At 37.0% G+C, this 11,842-nt stretch overlaps 1 protein-coding gene across 1 annotated transcript; it reads right to left on the reverse strand.

Moving 5' to 3' along the window:
• Positions 1-8,581: 8,581 nt before the first annotated feature.
• On the reverse strand, positions 8,582-11,309 carry LOC120091992 (putative receptor protein kinase ZmPK1). The gene has a single exon (XM_039050177.1). It carries the CDS (start codon positions 11,173-11,175, stop codon positions 8,785-8,787), a length of 2,391 nt encoding a protein of 796 aa, XP_038906105.1. The 5' UTR covers positions 11,176-11,309; the 3' UTR covers positions 8,582-8,784.
• Positions 11,310-11,842: the final 533 nt, after the last annotated feature.

Below are 11,842 nucleotides of genomic sequence, written 5' to 3' on the forward strand. Positions count from 1 at the left end.
GACTCGTTTTGGGATTTTTCAGTAGAGATTGCAGCTTACATCCTGAACTGTGTTCCCTCTAAGAGTGTTGTCAGAACACCTTTGGAGTTGTGGAATGGGCATAAAGCTAGTTTATGCCACTTTTGCGTCTGGGGTTGCTCAGAACATGTGCTTGAGGTTAATCTTAAAAACTAGAACCACGTTCAAGGCTGTGCCTATTTGTAGGCTACCTCAAAGGGACACGAGGGGGTTACTTTTATGATCCTAAGGAAAACAAAGTGTTTGTATTGACAAATGCTACTTTTCTTGAGGAGGATAATATAAGGGTGCACAGACCAAGAAGCAAAATCGTGTTGAATGAGCTTTCCAAAGAAACTACTGAAACTTCAACAAGAGTTGTTGAAGAATCTGCTACCTCAACAAGAGTTGTTGATGGAAGTTCATCTAGTAGGTCAAATCTACCTCAAGAGTTGAGGGAACCTCGACATAGTGGGAGGGTTACGAACCCACCTTTGCTATATGGGTTTAACTGAAATCCTAGCTATGGTAGTCGATGGCAAAGATGGGGATCCGTTATCTTACAAGAAGGCAATGGAGGATGTTGATAGAGATGAATGGGTCACAACCATAGATCTCGAGATGGCGTCTATGTACTTCAACTCAGTTTGGAATCTTGTAGATCAACCTAATGGGGTTTTACCTATAGGTTGCAAGTGGATATATAAGAGAAGACGGGGTGTCGATGGGAAGGTGCAAACCTTCAAGGCTAGACTGGTGGCAAAGGGTTATACCCAGATAGAGGAAGTTGACTATGAGGAAACTTTCTCGCCTGTTGCCTTGCTGATGTCTATCCGCATCCTCCTATCCATTACCTCATATTATGACTATGAGATATGACAAATGGATGTCAAGACTGCTTTTCTGAATGGCAATCTTGAAGAGACCATTTATATGGTACAACCTAAGGGGTTTATAGCCCAAGGTCAAGAGCAAAAGGGTTGCAAGCTGAATCGGTCCATTTATGGACTGAAACAAGCATCCGATCTTGGAACACAAGGTTTGATATTGCGATCAAATCTTATGGCTTTGACCAAAACGTTGATGAGCCTTGTGTCTACAAGAAAAGCATCAACAGTTCAGTAGTTTTCCTAGTGTTATATGTAGACGATATCCTACTCATTGGGAATGATGTAGGTTTACTGAATTCAGTTAAGAACTGGCTAGCGACCCAATTCCAAATGAAAGATTTGGGAGAGGCTCAGTTTGTTCTGGGATTCAGATCTTTCGGGATCGAAAGAACAAAATGCTAGCACTGTCTTAGGCATTGTACATTGACAAGATGTTGATCAAGTACTCGATGCAGAACTCGAAGAGGGGCCTATTAACTTTTCGGCATGGAGTTACTTTGTCTAAGGAGCAGTGTCCCAAGACACCTCAAGAGGTCGAGAAAATGAAACAGGTCCCCTATGCATCTGTTGTCGATAGTTTGATGTACACGATGTTATGTACTAAACCTGACATCTGCTATATTGTGGCGATAGTCAGTAGATATTAGTCTAATCCAAGATAGGATCACTGGATAGTCGTCAAGAACATCCTCAAGTATCTTTAGAGAACGAGGGACTACATGCTTGTGTATGGTTCTAAGAATTTGATCCTTACAAGATACACTGACTCTGATTTTCAGATTGATAAGGATTCTCAGAAATCCACTTTAGGATCAGTGTTCACTCTTAATGAAGGGGCTATAGTATGGTGAAACACCAAGCAGGGGTGCATCGCTGACTTCACCATGGAGGCCGAGTATGTAGTGGCTTATAAAGCTCCTAAGGAGGCCGTTTGGCTTAGAAAGTTCTTAACAATCTGGAAGTTGTTTAGGACATGTCTAGGCTCATCACCCTTTATTGTGATAATAGTGGTGTTGTGGCTAATTTCCATGAGTCTTAGAGTCATAAGCGCAACAAGCACATAAACTGAAAATACTAACTCATCCGAGATATTGTGCATCGAGGGGACGTGATTGTCACGAAGATAGCTTCGGAGCACAACATTGTTGATTTGTTTACTTATTAGATTTGCTAAACCACTTTTAAACCAATCAATTTTGTAAAACAATTTTAAGTACCTTAAGTTATTGACTTTTATTTTGCAATGATGCCCCAGTGAGGTAGGACAAATGCCACCGGTGGGGTGATTAGTTGCCCCTTCACTGGGATGAGACATTCTCAACCATTAGGCAGAACCAACTCTTGGAACTGAACCTAACAACCACCATTTTTCGGTCTAGAATTGTTAACCTTTAACTATTCCGTGTAAGTGTAATCCCTCGCTATCGGTGCCAGAGTCCTGCCCTAATGAGCCCACCGTAGGGAAGAAGCAGATTAGGACAAGAGACTAAGTTACCTTATCCTATTACAGAAGATCAAATAAAGAAACGCGCAAAACTGCCATCCTTTAGGGGGACAATCTCAGGGTGCCTCCAGGCGATGCATAGTAACTTTATTTAACCTAACGAGAGAGACCGAGGGATATGCTGTCGCACTTCCCACTCCCATTTACTATGAACACTCTCTCCATCCACCTTGATATTGACCTACCCAAACACCTTAGACAAAGGGAGTAGGTCGAGGTCGAGCAAGCACTAAGTTTAAGTAAGTATCCGTTGGGGGGACACGCCAAAGGTGCCGTGAGGCCAAGGGTAGATCTCACGGTGTGGACTATTTAGGAGAAACGTGAAAAGTTTAAGTGAAGCATCTTATGCCCTAAATACCTCCCATTGAATGTTCTATCAAGGGATTCATTAACCTAGACAATCCGACTACTGATTTTAGTCTAAGTCGTCATTTTAAACTCTACTCATAAACAACGTTTATCTATGAAATATGAACAAGTTCAAGTAGTCACATTTAAACACTTTAATGGACTTTCCTTAACTTGCATGCATGCATCAAATCTATCTAATTCACCTTTTCAGGTAAGTTTCCAGGTAGAGGTGTTACGTTTCCGTCAACTTAAATACCCCAGCCTAGACATAACCTACCTTAGACAAAAGGTCCTTTATAGATAGATTTAATACACTTTAACCTTTTTATTAGCGAATTTAATCCTATTAAACTGATTAAAAGATTAAAGCCTTAGGGTTGCTAATCGTATTAGAATCGTGATCTTAGGTCTATGTGATCCAAGTTTTAAACACTTTAAAATCATGAATTAAATCTAAGTGAGCATGCATGTCTTTCTTATTCCTTTTAGTTCTAATTTCTCTTTAACTTTTAAAAAGAAACAACTAAAACCATTGTGTACAACGAGGCAATTATAATATTTATAAAGTAACCTATATGTCATGCTTCATGCAATGTCCGGTCATTACTATATATAACTTTTATATAACGCGTAACAACCAAGCCAACATGCTATCATTCACCCTTATACTATAACAATTATAATATAAAGATGATACATGTCAATGCTTTTTATGCATACATAAATATAACTCTTATATTATATGATGCATGAACATGCTCTTACATAATTAAAATCATGCTTCTCTAAATTATAACAATTACAATAAAGAGACGATGCATGACCATTACATAACCTAAGGTGGGATTTACTATATGTGCATACCATATGACATATAAAAACATACATCGCATGTAATAAATAAAGGATTAATAGACCGGGATGAGCCTTTACAAAATATCGGAATGAAAAAACCCTATCTATTACATTTTTCATCGAGCAAACCGGTTCACAGGCAAACCAGGTCTTGAACCGCCAGGAGTTCTTCATCATGTAGTAAACTCCAGTAGGTAGACAATCGTTCAGCGCACACTAAACGATAGGAGCATAAGTAAACGATCGCTAGACGGCGACGAGACTGCGAAGCCTAATTGTCTATCCAATCATGTAGCACGACGACAGTAAACGATTTACCGTGCGTTACTAAGCGATCGTTTAGTCAGTTACTAAGCGATGAAGCTTGTTGACGTAAACGATCGCCTAGCTTGCATTTCAAATGATACGCGAGCATATCATCATCTACACGATGCATGCAACAAGGTAAATGATTTACCTTGTGATACTAAGCGATCGTTTAGTCAGTTACTAAGCAATGAAGCTTGCTGACCTAAACGATCGTCTAACGTGCCTACGTGTTAAGCGATCCACGAGCATCTCATTGTCTACAGACGTAATACTCAACGATCGTATACCCGATCATCAACACGATGCGACCAACTCTTGATCGCATACCCCCTGTCTCTTATACACATCTAGATGTGTATAAGAGACAGACTCTTGATCGCATACCCCATCGTTTAACCGATGCGTTCAACAACGATCGCGTACTCCTTCATCTTTACGATGTGATCAATAGCGATCGCGTAACACATCTTCCGCACGATGCAATCAACAGCGATCGCGTAACACATCTTCCGCACGATGCAATCAACCCTAGATCACCTCCTTCTTCGAAGAACCGCAACACTTGCCAAGAACTTCGACGAATGACTCAAAACTTTAAACAAACTTTGAATACAGACTCGATAACTATTATTAATGCCCAAAAAACGCAGGGGGCTTTACAAACAACCGCAAATGTAAAAGGATCTAAATCAAACTGAGGCAAATCATCTCGAAAACATCCATTAATCCGCACATCCACAACAAATTTAGCCATTAAACAGTATAGAAATGCACCCTCTATGAATGTAAATCTCATTTCGTTGCAATAGATAAAATCAGAGTATCAAAACTGGCTCTGATACTAGAAATATATTCTATTTGATCTTGAAGGATCTCTTACCAAAGAGTTCCATGAGTATGTTCGGATCACTCCGATCTCACCGTGACCGAAATACATATTATACATTCATAACATACAGTTATGCAAATAACACTAATTATCAGCATGCTATGAACAACAAAATAATAATGGAAAGAGTGTCATACCAGTTGACGACGTTCTTCAAACTTTAGCACTCCAAGCAGCGGAACCCTCCAAGCGATCTACCAACGCCCAGCAGCAGCGTCAACAAAAGCAACACGAACAATCTCACGAACACGAACGTCGTGGGGACGACACCATCACTAAAGAGCCCTGGGTATTCTCGGAGTGAAAACCCAAATGGTGGTCTTTGGTGAATTTGGTAGAGGAAGGAGGAAACATGAATCGTGTAGGAGATAAGCAAGTGGGAGGGAAAAAACGCTATCGCATAGCAGACTACTTATCGTTTAGGAAAAGCTACATGATCGTGTAGGATTTACTGAACGATCGTTTAGCAAAATCGACACACTATACAATCATTTAGAGAAGGTATGCAATCGTGTAGGTGACAGTGTGAGATCGTTTAGGCGCGAGGTAGAGGATCGTTTAGGCAGAGAGGACTATCGTATAGGCTCTCATTTTACGTAAGCGATCGTTTTCTTTTCTCCAACGCGCGCCTGTGAAATATTTTGGGCGATCGATGAACGATTCACAAAATGAAAATATTTTTCATTTAATTCATCAGTTACAATAACCGACGTGCCCCACTAACCCACGTCCGAACGTGAATTTTGGATTAATTATCATAAATTAACCAACTAAAATATTAATAAATATAATCATATTATATTATATCCTATAGTTTGATATCATATGATCTACTATAGTATTTTCTTCTCACGTAGATATAATCATATTTATAACTAATTTCCTCCAAAATGATATATCTCATACATTTAGCCAATTATATCATATATAATTTAACCAGTCCAATTATATCATATATAATTGAACTTCCTCTTGTCAATTTGAACATTTCAAATTAACCCAAACACTGGTTCTCGACTTTATCCAAGCTACCTAGGTAACCTAATGAACTTGTGGCTCGAAGCTCCAACGGTACGTGAATAACTGATTAAACTCTTTAGCCACAATATCCACCATCCGTTAACTGTCAGTGATTCCACTAAAGACCAACAGCTAAACTCTTCTTACCACAAATATATTTCTATGTCTATCGGATATAACCAATCATGAGTACGATGACCCTTCATAGATGCTCGTAAGTACAGTTGGGCTAATTTACCGTTTTACCCCTGTAGTTACATTTCACTCCTTAAGTACCACTGATTCCTCTAATGAACAATACAACATAGTCCAACTATGTGTGAACACCTCTCGGGCCAAGAGAAGTTGTGTGGGGCCACATCGTTTAAGCCCCGGAATTAATACTTACAAGAGTCATCTATCTACTTACCCTTGCCTCGGGGAAAGAGTGAATTCCATCTTGTGTAGCTGAGTTCCCAGCTCCCAAATTAGACGAATCCAAAAAATGGTAGGTTTGAATTGGCGACCTGGCCACTCGCACCCATACAAATCAAAGGACCGCCCTCAATGGCAGGAGTTCCCAACTCACTCAGGATTGAGGTCATGTTACATGTGGTCATCCTAGTGAAGTGAAGTCTCTATCATGAACGGCGTTATATAACGAGACGTTAATACTTCGTGGTCAGGTCTTATACAAACTCTTTTTATAGGATGCCCCCACTCGTATGTCCCCAACACGAATGATCAGGATCAGACCATCTGTGACAAGTTACAAACTTGTGACCATTCCACAAAGCGGGTTGCGTCCACAACATTACCAGGATAAGGTTTCCCTCCTATATCCATATACTACAGACCATTTTGGTTATCACTCAAGACATGATCCACTTATATGTCACCACATATATGCTTGAGTCACATACAGATAACCAAGGATTTTATGTTTATTGGTTTGTGGTAAAGCAAATAAAAAAAATAACTGAGCAAAACAACAAGATGTGAAGTAAATATCATATATTAACAATCACAGGTGTTCGTATATACTGTTTACAAACTACAGAACACAAAACTTTAGGGCATCAACTCGAACAATGTCCACATTATAACCATAATCAGTAAGTCGATCCTTCACAGGTTGTTCGTAATCACAGTTAGGTCAAAATTACCATTTTACCCCTGTGAATACATCTTGTTCCTTAAGTATCTACTGACCCTCTAATGAATAATTCTGATTCATAATCTCTATTAATCAAATCCTTTCTCTATCAGAAGCAGGCGGGGCCCTGATTGTTCAAGACCTAGAATCAGTACTTAAGAGAACAACCTATCTGCTAAACCTTAATTGGGTAGCAGTGAGTTCCATCTTGCAAGGCTATGTCCCCAGCTATTCATCCGATCTTATCCCCAAAATGGGAAGCTTATTGAGCAGTGCTGTTGGACTACTCTCACCATTTGCAGATCAAAGGATAATCCCGAACAAACAGGAGTTCATAGCTAGCTCAGGATTAAGATCGAGTTAACCTAGGTTATTTGATAAATGAAATAGTCAGTTTTAACAATAAACGATCGTTATAAAGAAAAGTGACTATTTTCATGGTCCAGTCTATATGCAAACTCATTGCATAGATGCTCCCACTCTCATGTCTCAACATGAACAATTTGTGGATCACATCGTTTGTAGCACTTTAAAACTTTTTGTAACACCTACAGAGTGGGTCGCATCCAACAATATTACTAGGATGAGATACCCAATTTCATCCATATACTTATTAGACCATTTAGGCTATATACTGTCAACTTGATCTTGTTTATGTACCTACATAAAGTTACAGTATTCAAACTATAGTCAAAGATATGTTTATTGGATTTTCATAATAAGATGCAAAATCAACAAGTCATTATTATTGATAGATAGAATGTTTAACACGAACTGCAAGTTCTAAGACAGTTCCAACAATTTTTTTTTTGTAATTTTTGTATATTTTAAGTGTAGTTTTTCTGATTGTAATTATTTTCTTTTCATGAAAAAACATGAATCATTTTCATATGTTGGGTGATTAAAAAATGAGCAAAGAAGATCAATGTCTAGTAGACAGTGCAACTACACACACAATACTTACAAATAAAAAATACTTTTCCAAATTGACAATGCTAAAAGTAAAAGTAAATACAATATCAGGTTATACAAACTTGATCGAAGTTATGGAAAAAGCAAATATTACTTTGCCTAGAGGAATAAAATGATGCAAATTTGTGAACTAAAAAAGTAGTTTTTTTCAAATATGTTTTCATTTACTATTTATATATTTATATTTAATGTTTCGTTATAGTAATCAAATTTGATGATTGGTTTGTTGGTGTTAAGTCATTTATGAATTGGATACTTTCAAGACTTGGGTACGAAACTCAGTCTCATATTCTTATGAAAAAAGAAGCAAAAATCGAATAAAGGAAAGAAAATTAAAAAAAGAAAAAGAAAGAAACAGTAGAAGCAAAAATGAGAGAAATGAAAGAAAATTAAAAAAAGAAAAAAAAGAGAAGGAAATAACGAAGAAAGAAAAGACAATTAATTTTTTTTTTTAAAAAAAAAAAAGGGAGAAGAAGCAAAAACCGGAGTAAGAAAATAAAATAAAAACGAAGGAGGAAAAAATTGGAAATTAGAAAAAATTTCAAAGATGGACTAATCAACAGTTCTATATTTGCAAATATTTAAAAAATGTAATATATTTTAAATTTTTTCTCTTATTTTACTATCTATCGCAGATATCCCGAAAAAATGATAACAGGTTCAAACAAAGAAAAATATTAAAATAATAATAGGAAAATGTGGAACGTGTTTCTCAAGTTTGACAAAATTTCAACCCTCTTTTTCTAAATTTGTTCAAAACAAACCCTTTTTCTGAATATTTTTCCAAAAGTACCCTACTCATCCGATTAACCCCAAAAATTAGTAAACATTTATCTCATAGTTACAAATTTTCTTAGCATCATCAAATGGTATCATCAAAATTATTCCCAAATGGGCTTATTCCTCGAAAGGATGTGAGAAGTTCCACAACTCTACTCATTGCAGGCCTCAAATTTCGATCTTCCTTCACACATAATAAACCCACCCTCACCATCATATCAATCTTGCTAATATCCTGAATCTCTGGCAATCTAGGATCAATCACATTCTCCATCTTTCCTTTTTCTACACTATCAATCACCCAACTCACCATATTACTGTATCTACTATCTTTACAAATTGAAGAAGATTGAAAATTAGATGCAGTTTTTCCACTCACAAGTTCCAACAGAACAATCCCATAGCTATAAACATCTGCCTTTGCATCAATTTTTTGATCCATCATCCATTCTGGTGCCAAATAACCTCTTGTCCCTCTCACTTTTGAGAATCCAGATTCATTCATCTCGTGAAATAGCTTCGACATTCCAAAATCTGCCACTTTCGGTTCTAAATCATCATCAAGAAGTATGTTTTGAGGTTTTACATCGCAGTGAAGAATCCATTCGAGACATTCTTCGTGTAAATAAGACAACCCCTTTGCTGTTCCAACTGCAATCTCGTATCTTTGTTCTAATCCCAATGGTTCCGATGAACTGGAGAATAGAAGTTTATCCAAAGACCCGTTTTTCACGAACTCGTAAACTAATATCTTGTGCTTTTTCTCAGCACAAAAACCCCATAATTTCACCAAATTCTTGTGGTTTATCTTTCCAATTATGCTGACTTCTGCCCAAAACTCTGCATCTCCTTGTAAAATGCCTTCCAATCTCTTCACTGCCACAATCCTTCCATCGTCCAATTCTCCTTTGTAAACTGTTCCAAATCCTCCTTTTCCTATCACTTGTTTGAAGTTTCTTGTCGCTCTCTTCATTTCTGCATATGTGAATCTTTTGAATCCCATGGCTAAAACAATGTAACCCATATTAACAAACTCTTCATTAACTCGCTTTCGAAAGACATTCAACCACCCAAAACCGAAGAAAATCAACTCAATGATCCCAATAACGACCACAAACCCAATCAACAATCCCATATACCGAAACTTATTTTTGTTTTCTGGGAATACTTCTGTATTTTGAACAATTTCTGAAGCATCGCATTCCAAATTGTTTGATTTTTCTTCCTTCAATTCTGTATTTGTTCTGCCTTTTGGTGTTTTGATATGCATTAGAATAATGTTATCGGGTTTTCGATTCCCATTACGAAGAGCTCCTTTAGGAAAGCATTGTCCAACGCCATCCATTGAATATCCAAACCCCAAACATTGACAATTATTGAGACAAGAATTCCGGCATGTTTCAACAGAGACTTGTCTGGCGTAACCCACTAAATCATAGCCATAATAATCCGTACGAGGAAGATGAATGAAATCCAAATTCTGGGAATCACAACTCAAATTAAAAGAAGGTTTGCAGCCTTTACTCCAATCTGATGGATGGTTTCTAATGAAACCAGGAGGACAAATACAAGTAGGCAATGGATTATATGAACAAATTCCAAATTCTCCACACAACCCATGGACCAAACAAGCATCTAGCTGACCACTTGGAAGCCAAGTGATTTCCCAATTGCCAGTTGATTCTACAAGGCTGTACAATCTCAAAACTCCATCAAAATCCATGGTTAATCTCCTCTTTGGACCAACCCCATAATCAGTAGCATTGAAATTCAAGTTGTCAGTGGATTCAAATCTACCCATATCATTCAAAATTGCTACTCTAGAACTGTTATAGCGAGTTCGACCATTCTCAAACACATTCTTACCAGGATCAGGCCAGTAGATACTAGAGAGCGAAGGGCTATTGTAAATGAGATTTAGAACATTGTCGTCGTTGAACTTCAAGAAATAAAAGCCGGATGAGTAAGTACCTGGAGTTTTAATCGAGACTAAAGTCGAATTCTTGCGAAATTGTTGCTGTGGAAGAAGAGTATCTGTTGGGAAGTCGAAGCTCTGCCAAAGAAAACCTCCAATTTGATTCACCAGTACAAGATTTCCATTGTCAAGAAGCTTAAGTTCAACTTGTTCTTTAGTGATGGTATTTGTAGACCATGTGACAGAACCATCGGCATCGGTCAGTACCAATTTTCCGTTGGCGTTGAGGCTCATTTTGGATTGCTTTCCATTAACTGGGTTGTCTCTGTTTGCCATCCAAACGACGGTTTTATCAACACTTTTTGTGAACCATATCGAATAGCAAAAGGAATTCTTGCCCACTCTGTAAAACCCAGAAGAAAAAGTTCCATCTGGGGAAGTAAGGAACTGATTCTCGTCCTCAACGGCTATGTATCCTCCTTGAGTTAGCGTCGTTGCTTCAGCCCAAGCCGACAATGGTGCAAGAAACAGAGAAATTAGAAGGGCAAAGACAAACATTTTGAGGTTGAAAAATTTAGAATAACAGTGCTTGCAAGCACAAATTTCGAAAGATATTAGAAGTTTTGGAATATCTACATGAAAGAACGAGACTTTGTTTCTTTTGGGTCAATGGCCGTCACCGTCGGGAAGAAGCAAAATTAATTAGACCTCATTCAATTGGATTGACAGATTTTCTTTTTATATTTTAGTTTAAATACTATTTAGACGACTTCATTTAGATTATTATAAATATTATAAATATAAATAGATATTCATTATTTAGTGTTCCAAAAGTCACGTGTCACTTTTTATGTTATCTATATATTTATTGATGATTGGTGTTCTTGCAAGACATCGTCCTACTTGCCACTTTACTTATAAACTATGATATTTGGTGAATTTAAAATCTACATTGGTAAGAAATCCACTTCAAATTTCCACTAAATTTTCATATTATTAAATTTTCATAATTTTAGTTATTTTATAATTTTAGTTATTTATTTTATTATTATATTATATTTATATATTATTATATAATATTTTCTCCATATAAGGTAGGTCAATTTTTTTTCCTCTTTATTATAATTAATAAATTAAATGTTATTTTGCATTTGTAGTACCTATTAAATTTTTAATATACATACAATATTTTGTGATAGTGTTGCCATGACAAACCTTACAAAAT

Source organism: Benincasa hispida, chromosome 11, assembly GCF_009727055.1.
Source record: "Benincasa hispida cultivar B227 chromosome 11, ASM972705v1, whole genome shotgun sequence".
NCBI classification, from domain to species: Eukaryota; Viridiplantae; Streptophyta; class Magnoliopsida; order Cucurbitales; family Cucurbitaceae; genus Benincasa; species Benincasa hispida.

Excerpts from the sequence above, each read along its gene's own strand:
- LOC120091992 (XM_039050177.1), bottom strand. The coding sequence starts at position 11,175 with ATGTTTGTCTTTGCCCTTCTAATTTCTCTGTTTCTTGCACCATTGTCG.